General features: G+C 31.2%; 1 protein-coding gene across 10 annotated transcripts in view; it reads right to left on the bottom strand.

Annotated features, from left to right (window-relative positions):
• The window catches only part of LOC148626674 (unconventional myosin-XVI-like), a 92,108-nt gene that overhangs the window by 44,928 nt on the left and 29,059 nt on the right, over positions 1–18,121 (bottom strand). For all 10 annotated transcript variants that reach the window (XM_088570843.1, XM_088570849.1, XM_088570846.1 and 7 more), the window contains exon 28: positions 12,306–12,397. In XM_088570843.1, coding sequence (XP_088426969.1) covers positions 12,306–12,397 — 92 coding nt within the window. The remainder of the gene's footprint in view (positions 1–12,305; positions 12,398–18,121) is intronic.

Genomic DNA, 18,121 nt, shown 5'->3' with positions numbered 1-18,121 from the left:
AGGGCAAAGATAATTCAAACATATTGGGGCAAAGATAATTCTGACATATTAGGGCAAAGATAATTCAGACATATTAGGGCAAAGATAACTCAGACATATTAGGGCAAATATAACCCTGATGTAATAGGGCAAACAATTTCTGTTTACATACAGTAGATTGGTAGGCATCTAAAGTACAAATAATGGACATATTCAATCACAATCTAGACGGTAGCGATAAAGAAGTAATCAAAGACAACCATGATTCCAGTGGAAATCAAAAGAATATAATCCAAGGATAAAGACAAGGAAAACAAATACACATAACAAAGAATATGAAATTACCAAAATAACACATGCAAAGAAACAAAAGAAAATGAGAAACTGGGAGCATGGACCAAGTGCATTGGTAACAGCTCTGTACAATAAATCCAAGCAACAAGACAGTTTCTGTCCAGACCTCACTAAAATCTCTGAGGGCAGGGAACAATAATGAGGCAGGATAGGATACAATTAACATTCTACTGACATGCAAGAACTATCAGGTATTGAGACAACAGATATGGCCATCACCTGCAACAACTGTTAAAAAAATTGAATTCTGTTGATGATGCCCATTCAAATTCAAAATGGAATTCAAATTCTAAAATTATGTGAATTCAGGAAACTCTAAATCACAATACTGAATGTGAATTGGACATCTTTCAAGTGTGAATAAAAGTTTAATTCTAACTGGTATTTAAATGCACACCTGTGAAATTCAGGCACTGATTCCATCTCATGTGAACCAAATGGTTATTAGCATATGCATATTAGAGACAACATTATTCTGGTAAAGAGTAATCTAGGGAAGAGAAGGTAAGACATGTTAAAGGAGCGTGATTAAGATAAGCCATAGGACAACAGGGTGTGATAGAGGAAAGCCGTGTGATAAAGGGGTTAGATAAAGGTAACCCATGTGATAAAGGGGTGTGAAAAAGGTAAGCCATGTGATAAAAGGGTTAAATAAAGCTAACCCATGTGATAAAGGGGTGTGATAAAGGGGTTAGATATAGTCAACCAATGTGATAAAAGAGGAAAGGGGTGTGATAAAGGTTAATAAAGTGATAAAGCTGCAAGATAAAGGTTAGCTTAGTGATAAAGGGGTGTGCTAAAGGTTAGCCAAGTGATAAAGGGACATGATAAAGGTATTTTTAGCCATGTGATAAATGAGCATGATAAATGTAAACCATGTAATAAAGGTTGTAAGGCCACAATGTTTGATATGGGTCAAACCTTTTAGACAATGATCACATATTGTAAACTGCTGTATTTGCTACAGAATAGATCACAACTATCTATTATGTAATTCTTCTTCTATCATAACTGTCATGATTATAAACTAAAGACGAAAAAATCAGAAAATAAAGAAACACATCTTTGTTACATTGTAATACTACAGAAATAATATCTATGGAAACAAGCAAAATAAAAACAAATCTCAGCAGAAACTTTAGTTATGTTTTAAGAAGATTATGAAATCCTAGTCATAATATGATTATTGTTGAGCTTCTCACTAGGTAATTTTTTATGCTTTCATATGTTTCCAATATTTTTATAGCTGGTACCACATTATATGTCATAAAGTTATACAAATACTTGAAAGCTAAATCTGTCTTTAAGGAGACCATATCCCTGCATATTACTTCAAAAAGTATAAGCACTCACACCAGTGAACAGTGCAACAAGATGACACTCCTCCATTGGTGAATCAAGAAATTCAAATAGGGGAGGGGGCACCCCAGTGATTTTCAAATCCCTCAAGCATCAGGAGAGGCCTCCCCCCTTGGATCCACCTATTTACTCCATACCAAATTGAAATCATTCCTAAGAAATGTGCCTACAGGTTATAGCAGATAAATTCATGGAACAAAAATATGTTCACACAGCAGAAGAACTACCATACATCAGGTAATTTTGGCCAAGTATTAATTCAGGCATATTTTGGCAGACTGTCTAAAACAGCCAAAACAAATTCCTTCAAATTTTACTTTGGACTTACGTACTAAATATATCACTTAGTATACTCCAAAAATTAAAACACCAAAAAATTTTCGTGTACCTTTTTGCCTCTAAATTGCCCAGTTTTACACTCACCAAAATAAGCCACTACACAGTATATGTCTAAGACATACAAAGAGGAGGACATAAATCACTCAGAAAAATCTTTTTACTAACTGCCAAATTTGTCAATAATTTAACTAGATACCTGATGAAACAAATCATACTTGGAAATCTTTGTTTCTCAGTTCTAAGCCTTTTAAACCTGAATAAACCAATATCTCTTTGGTTTGTAGAGTTTTAAACCTAAATAAACCAATATCTCTTTGGTTTGTAGAGTTTTAAACCTGAATAAACCAATATCTCTTTGGTTTGTTGAGTTTTAAATCTGAATTAACCAAAATCTCCTTGGTTTGTAGAGTTTTTAATCTGAATAAACCAATATCTCTTTGGTTTGAAGAGTTTAAAACCTGAATACACCAATATCTCTTTGGTTTGAACAGATGATGTATGCTTACGACAGATTTAACCAATGTGTTCAACGTGTCATAATTTTCCTTTCCTCTTTCGTCTACCCCAGACTTGACTTTTATGAGCAACTCAGCAAGTGTTTTTAGAAAAGCAGAGGATGCTTACTGTACCGGTGCAACTGGTCCATGCTCCCAGTTTTTAGTTGAGTTCAAGTTGCTCATTTACTTTTGTTTCTATGTGTGTATTATTTTGTTTATTTTATGTATTTTGTTGTGTGTGTCTGTTTTCCATGACTGGTCTTTGTCCCTGAATTGTGATCTTTGGACTTCTGTTATAATTGTGTTTCCTTTCATTTCTCTTACTATATATGTTTTTTTATTATAATGGACAGAAATAGGTAACAGGAATCACTTCAGAAATAAACTAATAACTAAGGTAAACATTTCAGTCAAAGAGATAGGTCCTTGAATCGTGTACAGTATCCCTGAAATATATAATTACACAAATGTGAGCCAACACGACAATGCTATTGTTATAAGAACATTTATACTCTAAATTGCCCCCCACCTATCCCCCCTAAAAAAAAAAATGAATTAAGGTTTACGGGTTACCCTACCTACACTATTTTTTTTCAAACTAAACCTAAATTTTCTTTGCAATCATTTTAATTTAAGTTATGCACTAAAATGATTGCATTCAAAAAAGGCTCATGTGGAGAGAAGGGAGGGGGGTTAGAAGGTCACTGGCAATGTTTTTTTGTTTGCAAATTTTTATACCTGAAACACAGACATTTTTTTGGTCTAAACTCACTTGTAATAAGGTAATGGAAGTAAGAACAAAAGAGAAGTAAAGCAATGTCCCTGTTATCAAACATGACTTTGTGATATGGGAAAAAAAACATAAGCCTGGCAATGTGAAAAAATATACAAATGTATGTTTTTAATAGTTGCATGAGGTTTTCTGACACAGAGAATATATTGATACTCTCTGTTGAAGAAATCCATGGAAACTTGAAAAAAAAACATTAACAAATGCAGATCTGTATGTGTATGTGTTTTACCAGATTATATAACACAAGGGTAAAGTATGATGATTCATGTACAAGAAGTGTTGGTTTCCTTCTTGTCATGTACATAATCTTTGTTTTTTCAGAACTTAAGTGTATGTATAGTAAAGTTTTACGACTGAGCACGCCTTTCAATGATCTTAAAAATTTGAAAATTAGATCATAAAAAAGGATGAAATGTGATTTTTCATTTTTCTTGTACAAAAACATGTATTTTTTTTAGATGTTTCACTTGGAAGTGTTTACAATAAAAATTTGCCCCTGAAACATTTTCCTTATCAATCTCAATGGTCTCTACTTCTTGTGAACTCATACCATTATAGAAAAGAATATCAGAATGCAGTTTCAGGCATAGGAATACCTAGTGAATTTCTATTTTTTTTTTTAAATCTTATTGATACATATATGTATGTTTATCATAAATCACTTCAAATTCTATTCTGCCTTCAGAACTTTTTTATAATAAAATTCTTAAAAAAATATACATGCATCTTTGTGAATAACTAGTTGTATGGTTTGATTCCAATCCAAACTGGATCTACAGGGATGATTAACCGATCAGAACCCCCCCCCCCCACCCCATTCATGGAAAAATGTATTATTTTGTGCATTTTTGGTACAATGAATGACCAATAATAGCCTGAAACCACCATTCCTTCCCCTACCCCCCCCCCCCCAAAAAAAAAAAAAAACATCTCAAATTGATGATACAGCAAAAGAAAATAGTGATATACTAACTGACAAAAAATCCAATACATATCCATCTTCTTTATTAGGGGGACATAACTAGTAAAATATGTAGAAAATGAATACTTTCTTTCTTTACTTATGAGGAATTAAAACCTAAATGTTATGGTTAATCTAACTTTCTGGCACTTCAAAACAATTTTCTTTCATGCACATCTATGTAAAATGACTATTCTTTATACAAAGTTTTATTAATACCCATTATTCAAAAGGCAACATGTAATCCTTTCAGTCAAATTATCTCCCCTTGCATGCATTCACTTCTTGCACATCTAAAAATGTTGTCAAACCTTCATATAAAATTTAATTGAAATCTATTGATTAGTTGAAGGGGGTTGTATCTAAAAGGAAGACAGACAGCTAAAAAGGATAATTCCAGTAATTATTTGTCACTGGACAGAAATAGTTTAGGAGGAAAACAATGCATTTCTTCTGCCAATTGTGAAGTTTTAACTTGCTCAAATTCCACTTAAAACAATAAAAATTACCAATCACTTTGGTCTAATCATATAACAGATTGTTCTTTGTTTATCATCCATTAGGTAAGTAACAGGTCTACTAAATTTTCACTCAGATATCACCAATTCTATACATTAGAATGACTTATCATAGAATGGCTTGCAACTTTTATAATTCTTTTATGATGGTTCGATTACAATATGGATTGTGGAAGATCCAAGGGGTAAGAGGGTGGGTATTAGGGGTCAGAATGAAAACCCCTTCTTATGTTAGATAACTGTTGCATGTAGCTGTTGTATGTTTTTGTTTTTGTGGTTTTTTTATGGAGGAAAATGTATTTAGTCAAACTTTCCAACCAATAAAATTGGTACTTAAAGGAGACTTTAATTGCCATTATACTGTGTCCCATCAAAAATGAAAGTAACATTTCTTACCTCTTCTAAACAATGGCCCAAATATACTAGTTCACATTTCATCAAATAACCCATATACCAGGCACACTTAAAATAACTTTGAATAAAAATTCTGACATAAAAAGTGTGATGATAATGTATCCACTTACGATAGAGAGAAGATTATCAAAAAGAGGAAATAGCGATCATGTATAGTGCACTGCAACAATTATAGGTGCCAAAATAATAATTGAATCGACAGACCCATGTCTGATTTTACTCAACTAAAAAGAAAAAAAAACTTTGGAGTCTGGGTCTTTCCTTTTTGCAAATTAATGACGCAAATGGATTGTTCATAAAAATTTCAGCTTATGGTCTGGACATGCTTTTGCGATCTAAATCAATGAGCAATTTATAAGACAAACTTCTAAAGAAATCAATATTGAAGATCAGGAAAATTGGTGAAATATAAAAAAAGAACCTGAAGGCCTACCAGTAGCATCCTGGATATTCATGTACAACATCTTAATAAAATTCCAATACAAAATATGACATGAAAAATTGTAGCAAAATTTAACTGGTTGCTCTATCACTTTATGACTAAATCTTTAAAAATGTATTCAATTAATATGACAAATTAATGACAAAAGCTACCCAAAATAAGCATCTGATATCATGATAATACAGTCATCTCAAATATCAATATTGAGTAAATTTATAATCAATAACACATGAAATAAAACACAAACACATCAAAATCCCTACCTTGACATTGATGGCAGAGGTGACAAGTTGTGACCTAATTAACCAGCATCATCAAAACATTGACATTATTGGAATTTTTTCCAAAAAACAAGAAATTTATCCTATGCATTGAATTTCATCCATGTGCTAAAGTGATACAACATGGAACAGTCCACTTGTCAACAAGGGTTGACAGGTTACAATTGTAATTGTCTGTTTCAGCAGCTGTGAAGTGAGCAGATTGAATGGAATGCTCAAGGTTGCAAAAGTGCATCTTGGGACAGTGCAATCAATAAAATGTGTGAAATTAAGGAATTAATATGTCTAGATTTTAATGGAGAGATTTATGTAATTTTAAAGAATTATGAATATGAATCACAAGGATATTTAACTTTTTTATGAATTAGAAGTTTTATAAGGATGCTTCTGTCTGATATAAAATGTCAATGAGATATTTTAACTTGAAGTATTGACAATTAGAGGATATATAAAATGGGGAAATTAACCCTTTGTAAAAGTGTTCATTGATGTCATAATTAATACAATATATCTTATGGGTAATTGTTTACAATTCATTTACTGAAACTAATTACGGAGTTGGTGGTTTTGTTTGATCAAGTCTGGTGTTAGGTTTACACAGATTTATGGTGTGTAGAAATCAAATATAAAAGAATACAGTGAAATCTAAACAGAACACTAAAATCCTGTCTAAGCTGAACACTAGACACCTGTCTAAACTGAACACTAAAAACCCATCTAAGCTGAACACTAGACACCTGTCTAAACTGAACACTAAAAAACCCATCTAAGCTGAACACTAGACACCTGTCTAAACTGAACACTAAAAACCTGTCTACACTGAACACTAGACACCTGTCTAAACTGAACACTAAAATCTGTCTAAGCTGAACACAAGACACCTGTCTAAACTGAACACTAAAAACGTGTCTAAGCTGAATACTAGACACCTGTCTAAACTGAACACTAAAATTCTGTCTAAGCTGAACACTAGACACCTGTCTAAACTGAACATTGGACACCTTTCTAAACTGATCACTGGACACCTGTCTAAACTGATCACTGGACACCTGTCTAAACCAGACATTTTTACAGTTTAAGAAGGTTCAATTTAGACAGGTTTCACTATAACATTTTTGGACAGCCTCAGGTCCCACTATAAAGCATTTAGTTACTGATCTGAAATTATGAATGGGTCATTTCAGGTAAACTTAAAACAAAATTAACTATAAACAAAATTAATTATTTCCTTCATTTGAAGGTTTCCACCACTGGGTATCAGCCTAAAAATGGTAGCAAATTAAAAACATTTTAATTTTCAAATACTAGAGAAAACCATTTCCTACATTTTAATCTATTTGACAGAGAATATTTCGTATATTAATCAACTTACCTAATTCAGTCAATTAATTATAGGTTTGGTTTCCCTTAAAATTTTCAACAGAGAAGATATCAACAGCGTTTATTTGACTTTAACAATATTCCTATTTGTAAACACAACACACAAAGAGAAGGAAACCATTTGTGGAACAAACTATTGATTTCCCCATAGGATCTAATAAAAGAGCAGTCATCCGTAATAAAATTAATCACATCACCCAAAATGGTGTTTTTCTACAAAATGTTGCATATAAAAATTTCCTGTCTTTTATTCTTCATTTTGTAAAATTATTACCTTGGTAACACCTGGTGTTACACCATAGGACAAGCAACAAATACTGGAAGAAATTCTGAATAAATAACTAGTTACAAAATATCAAAACATTATTTAATATTCAAGTTCTTCATATTTGTTTCCCTTGTATAAATAAAACTATCATTAAACAAACAAGTAAAAAAAATGAAAATAGGCATAAAAGTTCCCAATATTTTATAAGAAACTGTGTTTTATGTTGAAATGCTGTGATCTGATCAAATACAAATTTTGCTAAAAAATTGTTCCAAACCATAAAAAACAATTCTCAAGCAATCTGAAGGAAAAGGAGATAAAAGTATTGTGGCAGAGGACAAATTGAATTTAAGGGGGTACACAACACCTAAGGGAAATAACTCTGCAAATAACATTTTATTTTGTGACATTCTGATATTAAACTCAAAGCATCATAGTAATCCAAAGTTTTGATGAAGCTGCTATTTATTCATTGAAATTATTTCTATGAAGCATGCAGATAAAATTTCTATATTTATACATTTTGCTTCTTTTATCAAAGTAAAACAATGAAAAAAATGTTGAGAAATTTAAACGAGCCAAATAAATTTAAAAGAATATGTTAGGTACCCCCTAAAAATATCTTTTTAAATTAATTACTGGCAAGCTTTAATTTTTCAATCTGAGATCTATAGCATAGTCTGTGAAAATTCATGAAGATAAAAAAAAACAGCTAAAATCACAATACATTTTTAAATCCATGCAGAAAAATTGTAAACTTGACTTCGTGACATCATTACACTTTCAGCTAGACTCCAAGTAAAAATTTGCAATACTTGACCACAAATAACATATATATTAATATATTCAATGTGGAAGATAATTTTCTCACAGTATCTAATTTTAAATGTGTTCTGTATTATATATTAGCTGTAAACTTTCTCTAACAAGTCATTAGGCTTTCAGCAGATACAGTTATATTATCAGTGGATCTTCAGGTCTGAATATAACACAGCTTAGGCCACTCAAAGTTATTTGTTTTTTGTACATGTACCAGCCCACATCAGAATTGTTAAGTACCAGTCCACATAAAATTTAGACACTGCCAATGGTAAAGTGATTCATGGTGAAGAAAAACCCACAAAACATACAGTGCTTTTTCAGTCTAAATATGCTCTACTTTCACTTGACTACAATCATTTCTGCATTCAGATCTGCACTTTTAGAAAACCATTCATTCATCACCCACTAAAATCAACCAAATCAAGAAAATCAATGAAAAACTAAGACTGGTTATGTGATCAGCAATTTCTTCTGAACAAGAAATAAAACTGAATTCGGTCGGTTTTTGACAAGTATGAATCATCTTCTGTCTGGTTTTTAGAAAGACTGCTACTTTTAAAAGAATATTTCTTAAACCATATTTTTCATAACCTTTTATGTTTAACTTTTACTAATGGTTTTCACTAAATGAAAAGTTTCATTAAATTCCATTCAATATTGTAGGAAGAGTGGCAGATAAGAGAAGGTATTCATCTGTATGACAATAGTACCAACACACATCTGATTACCCCTCCCCATCTAGCAAGCATGGACTAGAGGAAAAGGATTATATTAAATTTCAATATTTTTTTATTAAGATTAGAAATGATAATATGCCTACCCAAATTATATTTTGTCAAAATGTACACATATCATAATAAAGAAAAAGAAATTTAACTTATCTATGTAGAATCTTTAATTTATTATGTCCATAACCAAAATATTGCTATTGAGTGGCCTGAAGTCTCTCAGCAAATTATACAAGAATTTTACAGTAATGAGTGTTGTTATCTTAGCCTTAATTATCAGCCTCAATATGACAGGTTGATTGTTTAGTCTGGGATGACAGATGGCTAACTTAAGTAGTTTTACACTTTTGTCAAAGGGAGATAATCCAAAAAATCAATTTCTTCTAATTGGACTTTCCTGAAATTGATTAAGTAATTTAAAGAGCCATAACAGTAGGAATCAAAAATTGAAAAAATATCTTCATTACACTTTTGAGTTAAAACTTGCAGAACATACATTTAAATCATTTAACTGATTAATCCGACTTCATAAAGTTTTGAATACTTACCAGGGAAAATACTTCCTTATATTTAAAATATATACATTAAATCTCACTAAATCAAACTTTAATATATGAAATTAGAGGTACTATTACATTCAAACAGACTAAAATAAAACAAATATTAAATGCAAGTAATTAAAAATGTTTTTTTGTTTTAATCTTCCTTTATTTGGAATACACAAGAAAACAAAACTGAAACTTCTATTGAAGAAGGATATTTGACAAATGACTTGTTAGCCACCATCAATGCCAATGATTAAATCCCAAATCTCCATATCAATAAGAATTCCTTGCTGTGGTTCACAAATAAGGCACATATCAATACTGGATCACATACAGTCCCTAAAGATGGTTGATAATAGATTAACCCAGTGAATACATGGAGTGATGTGTAGGAATTTTTCCTTTGTGTTTTCTGTATAAATAGTGACACATCAAAGTTGAATTGTTATTGGTTGCCATTAATGGCAATTACTCCATATTAACTTCAAATTCGGTATATTAATTGCCATTCATTACACTTGTCTGGAATATATCATTGATGTAAATGTCATAGAGTAAAGTAGAGAAACTTTAGAGATACCATTCCTTCTACGTTACTTAATTTCTTCTTGAAAAATTGGGGAACAAGATGCCTGACAGAGATAATTAAGTCGTCACATAAAATCATCAGATAAGTGTTCCTTAAGAAATTTTCGAATCATTCCAAAGATGAGTTATTGATTTATTATAAATGCCGGAAAAAAAACATTTTGAGAGTACATCACATTTCAATTGATTTCATTTCACTACGGAGTATTGCCTGCAAAATGAAATTGAATTCCAAAGGCAAATTATAAAGGTATCGTTCTTGTTTACAGTACTTTTCTGCCTTAAAACCAGGCAGAAGCTTACAATTAGTGATTTATGCATTTCCTAATCCCGACTTTTTTGGTATTGGAAATCCTTCAGTCACTAAGGCCTCATAGAAACTGTACTTGACAATATGAGTGCAAATGAAAAGTGGTCACTGGAGCTATTAACCCTTAAAATTTGCTACTTTCTACTACAGAAAAGTAACGAAAAAATTTCCTCGCCAGAACTTTTACAATATAACCAGTAAAAAAATATTTGGTGATATATAGCAGATCCAAGAACATGAACACAGTAAGAGTTGTTTTAAGGACTTAACAAATGTATTTAAACAGTTTCTTGACTATCATGAGACATGATGAATCATCCCCTGCCTGGTTTTTAAACAGATCTATACCTAAATCCTTTATCAGTACAAATTTCACTGAAATCATGAAAGTATGCCTTGTAAATAAATTTCTGAACAGAGGGATGGAAAGCAAAATTGTTGTCCCCATTATCACAAAAGGCAATGAACAAAAAAATTAACATAATTTAAAATGATGAATCTCTTACACAGACTGCCTGATTTGGCACTTAACAGAAATATACAATATTCACATAGATAATTTTTCTTTATTTGAAAAACAGTATCTATTCATCAATGCTTCTGATTTATTTCTAAAAACCTGTAAAAATCAGGAAAATCTATATTTCGCAATAACTCTGTGATAATTAGAGAGAAGATAGACATGGCCATTCTGCTCAGTTGTGCCACCTGTCTGTTTTCATTTGCAAAACTGCTGCTGTCTGACAAATGTATTATATTTTTAGCTCCAGCGGCCATCTTGGTTTTGCCGTTGTTAATCAAAATACACACTTTATTCAATACACTCATAAGGTGAACCATGTAAAGTTTTACAGCAATCTGAACAGTGGTTTCAGAGGAAAACATTTTTAAAAAAGTTTAACAGAATTCAAACAAAATGCATAGAAACACAAAAGGAAGTTTCCTTCCATGAGGATAAACATGGCAACAAGATGTTGCAAGCTATGCCCTGCTAAGAATACCCAACTCAACCATCTGAAAAACTAGAAAGGAGAGACATGACACAAGTCATCATTCAAAAGCAATAAATACAATATCCAAGTATTCACTCCTTATTAACCTGGTGATCACAACTACACAAAGCCTGGTTTCATCCTAGGATTTTTCCTTTATATACAACTGTACAAAGCCAGGTTTCATCCAAGGAATTTTCCTTGGTATACCATTGTATAAAGCCTGGTCTCTTCCAAGGATTTTCTTTTTGTATACAATTGTACAAAGCCTGATTTTGTCCAAAAAGTATCCATTTGTATACAACTGTACAAAGCCAGGTTTCATCCAAGGAATTTTCCTTGGTATACCATTGTATAAAGCCTGGTCTCTTCCAAGGATTTTCCATTTGTATACAATTGTACAAAGCCTGGTCTTGTCCAAAGATTTTCCATTTGTATACAATTGTACAAAGCCTGGTTTCACACAAGGATTTTCCCTTCGTTTACAATCATACAAAGCATGATTTTATCCAAGGACTGTACAAAGCCTGGTTTTGTCCAAGGATTTTCCCTTTGTATACAATTGTACATAAACTGGTTTCACACAAGATTTTCCCTTTCAATACATTTGTACAAAGCCTGGTTTTGTCAAAGAATATTTCCTTAGTATACGATATTGTACAAAGCCTGGTTTCGTCCAGGAAATTTCCCTAATCATAGGCATAATACCTTTGAATGAAAATAATTCTTACTCACCAGTATAAGTTTGGTAACTGATAGCATCAGTGTACATATTGTCAATCAGAGCGTCAAGATCATCAAATGTATGTACAATCTCTGATGTCGCCCTGCAATGTTAAAACAGAAATAATTTCCTTCAATTCCCCTCAGTATGCTGAAGAAGTATGACCTAGAAAGTTTAATATAAATGTAAAGTTTCCTTGTAAGTCACTTTTCACTTAATTGCTTACACTTAAGTAAAAAATCTACTCTTTATTGATGACTCCTATGAATAAATCCAGTATAGTAAGAATATCAAAAACTTCCTCAAAAATGGAATTTTCTTTTTCTTTAGAAAAGTAAAAATTAACTTTTTACTGATTTCCTTGTGCTGTAGCTTAAAAAAAGCACTGAATTGGAATAACATAAGCTAATGGTACCTAAATAAGGTATTATTTAAATTTGAAATTATTTCGGATTTATAGATATGCTAGAAAACAATTTATGAAACTAACCACTACTGAGTAGATTAGTCAGAGGCACCCAAATCTCTATTGGTACAGTGGGAGTTACAAACGCATAGGATTGAACTTGTTTTTATTATGTTACCAATTAAAATACCCTTTTTACAACATTTAATAAGAAAATGCTGTTCAAACATAAATTACACAGCAATTTTATTTACCTTAAATTCATATGAATTTCATGTAAACTTTGTGTGAAAATCTTTGTGTGAATTTCATCTGAATCAAGCTATCATATGAAACTCATTATATTTCACATGATACTTGTAAAAAAATCACATTAATTTCAGGTGTAGCTCACTTCACATGAATTTTACACAAAGAAAACTGCCAGTGTTTACATAAATAACTGCAAATTCATAATATTCAATCAAAAATCTATTAAAATTTTTGCACTCTTCATGCTTATCCTGCTGTGTTCATTTCACCATTTCCATTATTAAGATCACAACATATATAAATATATCATATTTTTGTGATAACAAAAAGCATTGCAATAATTTACAAATTTTCAGTAGACAAGTATCAACAAGACCTTACAGACAGACAGACAGAAACCTACCATAACCATGTCCCCTTGTCGCTTCGTGGCTGGGACAGACAATAAGGATTGAAATAATGACCAGAAACTGATTAGGTACAGATTCATCTAAGTATCATGCAAAAGGCAATTAATCAATTTTTCATCTTATGCCTTGATAGTGTAAATTGAGTATGTCCAATTAGTGATTAAAATCACCTAGAGTAATTAAGAAGATTTGGAAAGTGGAAATAAATTTGACTGGTTATATATTGATCTGTATTAAAAAAAAATTGTGGGAAATACTTGTCAATAGAATTTAATTAAACAGTCCTAACTTTTTACATTACATTCCTACCTTTAATGCAAATCTTATAGATATTTTCACTGTGAAAGATTTGAGGTTGTTTAATAAGTTGATAAAAAATATCTCAATTTTTCTCTTTTGCCTAATTCTAAAGTCAGATTGTGTTTCCATAGATATAGAACAAGTCAGCATGGTGGTTAAAAATATCTCTACACTCAATATTTTCAAAGTTAACAGGGGTGACAACTCCCAAAATGGAAAACAGTTAAACCAGTTTTATCAAAAGCACTGTGAACAGTGTCCATATTCATAACTCATTGACTAAAAAACGATATACTATGTGGTGTAAATTCAATGTAAAAAAATTGTTTATTTAATTACAGAGTATAGTTATAGGTAAGATTAATCCGTGAAAAATTGAAAATTCTAAGAAATTTACAACATTGTTTTGTTATCATAAGCACTTATCAGAAATTTATGTGAGAACAAAATACTGGCAAACTATATATCAATTAATAATTTCCTTATAGGCCACTTTACCTAACTGATAGCCTTTCAATAGGAAATGTCTTCATTAAATAGATAAATAACCTAACTTTTTCTCATCAGATAGAACCCACCCCTAAATAAATTCTGGTAAAAATTTGTTTTAATAGTCTGATGGTAACCCAAATACTCCTATCATCATAGATAAACTACCAGTAGCTATATTCTGGATTTGATTAATTACATAAAATATTTTTTTTAAAAAAACCTCAAAGATAAAGGAAAAGTTCAAGGTCAAGTGTAAAAAACCCACTGTATGTGACACGTTACCTTGAGGTTCTTTCAATATGCCAAATATCAAAAGTCTATCTTGAAAGATAAACAAAAATTGTTTCACGTACAAAAAACAAGAAATCTGACTTGCAAAGTTAAAGAATTTAAATACAAGAGTCTCCCAGGAGCCTGAATCGCTCACCTTGTTAAATTTTGTCTTTCAAGGGCAATTAATTTAACAAGTTGTCAAAAAAATTTAACTCAAGACTTTGGTAGGACTTATCATAAGGATCATTTCAGCAATTGAAAGTTTCTTTCTATCTATTATAGTTTTCAAGACATTGGCTAAAAACTGTAAAAAAAAACCAAAGAAACTTCATTGTTCATCTTTCAAGGGCAAGAACTCTTACAAGGTGTAAGACAACTTCGATACCTTAGAAACTTTTGTTTTATAATAAGGATCATTTCAGCAATTGAAAGAATTTGGCTAAACCTAACGGTTTTGGAGATATACACTCTTTCAGACGTTCACGTGCATCATTTATCGTGTGTTTACACATAGTTTTGCATTCGTTTAAATGCATGATAAATGCACAATAGAAGCATTTGTTTGAACACAAATTAGGAGTGTTCGTTTAAAAAGATGCTGGGAGCACTCGTTTAAACGCATGATACGAGCTGTTATTAATATATATAATATCATTAATTTTATTTTCTATGTGTTTCTGTCTTCATTATATGTCAATCTTATTATTTTTCGTCATTCATCTATCATACCTTTAAACACACGATATGAGCGTTCGTCTATCGTGCGTTTAAACACATGCTAGGAGCATTCGTTTATCATGCGTTTAAACGCAAGCTGGGAGCGTTTGTTCATCGTGCATTTAAACACAAGATAGAAGCGTTCATTTATCATTCGTTTATCGTGCATTTGGTGAGAGTTTAGCGTGCCTTTAGGTATCGTGAGTACAGGAAACCTAAATGTCTCAAGGAATGTAATAAGTGAAAAACTACTGTTCTATTTTTAGTAATGGCAGCCATGTTTCTTGATGGATCAAAAAACCCAAATCAGTTCTATGCAGGATACCCCAAGAAGCATTCATACTAAGTTTGGTTCCAATTGGTCAAGTAGTTTTAGAGGAGAAGATTTTTGAAAGAAATAACATTAAGAATAGGGAAAAAATGTCAAAAAAGGACAGTAACTCCAACATAGCTTAACACATTAAAATGAAAATTTGACCACAGATAGATCTCATCACACTAAACACTTTACCTCCTGTCAAAAATTGGCTTTACCTAACAGTTTTGGATATATATGCAAAAAACTAATTTCTGACCACTATGTTCTATTTTTAGTAACAAAAGCCATATTTTTTTTTATCAAATACCCCCCACATCAGTTCTATGCAGGATACCCTAAGGAACATTCATACCAAGTTTGTTTAATTCCAACTGTTCAAGTAGTGTCAGAGGAGAAGAGTTCTGAAAAATTGGTAACGACGACGACGGACAACAGACGCCAACATTGATGATGGACGCCAAGTGATGGCAATAGCTCTGATGGTCTTTGGCCAGATGAGCTAAAAAAAGGTGTTTTTTTTATATAAATAAAAACTACTGATCAAATTAATGCCAAAATTCAATAGGCTCATCTTCTTACACAAAATATCAGTTCAGCATGATGTATATTTTTTCTTTTGAATTTGTACTATAAATTGTACCCTTATAACTGGTTTTTTTATTTTTTTATGAGCAACTCGGCAGGTGTTTCCAGAAAAGCAGAGGATGCTTACCCTACCAGTGCACCTGGTCCATGCTACCAGTTTTTAGTGAAGTCCAAGTTGCTCATTTGCTTTTGTTACTTTGTATGTATTATTTTAGTTACTTAATGTTCTTTGTTGTGTATGTCTGTTTTCCATGTCTGGTCTTTATCCCTGGATTACATTCTTTTGATTACCGCTATAACCTAGGTTCCTTTAATTTCTCTTTGAATTAAGAATTTAAGTTTTTATTTAAAAAAATGTATCAAATTTTATTTAAGCACCTCAGTATGGTAAAAAATCCATATCATACATGTCAGAACAGTTCATACAGGAGATTTTCCTGTACTTATACTATCTCATGTGGGAGATTTTCCTGTACTTATACTATCTCATGTGGGAGATTTTCCTGTACTTATACTATCTCATGTGGGAGATTTTTTACATAAAAGCAAATTTTATATATTCACAGTTCCAAAATGATAAGCATTACAATGCGTTATAAGCTTAAAGATAAATTTTTTGGGGTATAATTTTACATGTTTTTTATGTTCACTATGAAAAAAGCGAAAATTAGTATGTTTACAGTATCTAGAAAATCTAAAAAGTAACAGACTGGACACAATTTGTTACATTAAAAAATTGAACCCAAGGTCCACAATCAAGGTCTAATTTTTCCTACATTTTAACAATCATTTTAGTGTTGCTGGAATGAGGAAACTCATTTGTACCAATCTATCTGAGCATGTATTTTAGTTCAGTAGTAGTAATGAAAAACCTACACTCTAACAAAATTTCTCATTTAATACTGAATGAAAAAGAAAATTGGTAAGTTAAGTCAAATGATAAAAGATAGATTAAAAAACCTAGAAAAACTGTGAGCAATACCCACCACCACCCCCCACCCCCATTTGATGACCTTATGACCTCCAATTTAACTCTGATCAAAACCTAAAATAGGAGGTGCACAATTGGAATATATATTATGAAGATTCTGAAACAGTGTCATTAAATTTCATTCAGTGGTGTAAGAGTATGAACAGATAAGAGATGGGCAACTCATTGCGTAACAGATGGAAGTACAGACAAAGCGAAGGAAACAACTTCAAGAGCAGACACCCTTATAAATATATACGCCAAGTGGGGGTATAAAATGTATTTATTAAAATAAAATTAAAAAATTAAAAAAGAACACTTAAAATTTAATAGAGACAAGCCAGTTATTAATAATCTTGAAAGATATTTAAGTTATAAGACAATGAAAGAGGCAATAAATTAAAATAACTACAATGGGGCTGACAATAACTGATGGTGCACACTACAAATTCACATGGACTCATTAAACTGTTTCAGAAATCAATAAAAAAAAACAGCAGATATCATTGTTTTATTTTTAAGATTCTTTTTAGAATTATTTTTAAAAAATAAATATATTTTCCTAAAATATTTATCAAATTCTACCCAAATTTAATTGTACATCTTTACATTGTAATTAATACCAATCCAAAACTTTAGTTCACAATTTTGTATCATGTTTTTGACACAGTCTTAGCTAACAAAATCTTACTCTAAAAGAAAAAATTTATATAGAAAAATTACTGATCAAATTAATACATGTACCAATATACAATAATAACATCTTCTTATGGTAATTAATACAATACAAAATTTCAGTTCAGCATGATGTATAATTTTTGAGAATTCATACTCTCAAAATCAGCAATTTTGCATTAAAAATAAGTTTTTACACAAAAATGTATCAAACTTAATTTACACACCTCAGTATGGTAAAAAAATCCATATCATACCTGTTGACCTTTGGAACAGTTCATGTGGGGGATTTTTATGTAAAAGCAAATTTTGATTTAAAAATTCAATTATTAAGTATTTTTCACAGAAAATGTAGTAATTTTACCCAAAAACCTCTTACAAATCATTAATTTTTTATGCTGGAGATTCTAAATTTTTCATTCATTTCA

Source organism: Perna viridis, chromosome 2 (genome assembly GCF_037379345.1).
Source record: "Perna viridis isolate PV_CMFRI_1.1 ecotype Kerala chromosome 2, ASM3737934v1, whole genome shotgun sequence".
In the NCBI taxonomy this organism is placed as follows: domain Eukaryota; kingdom Metazoa; phylum Mollusca; class Bivalvia; order Mytilida; family Mytilidae; genus Perna; species Perna viridis.
The sequence above is the reverse complement of the archived record's forward strand: the minus strand, read 5'-3'. Positions and strand labels throughout refer to the sequence as shown.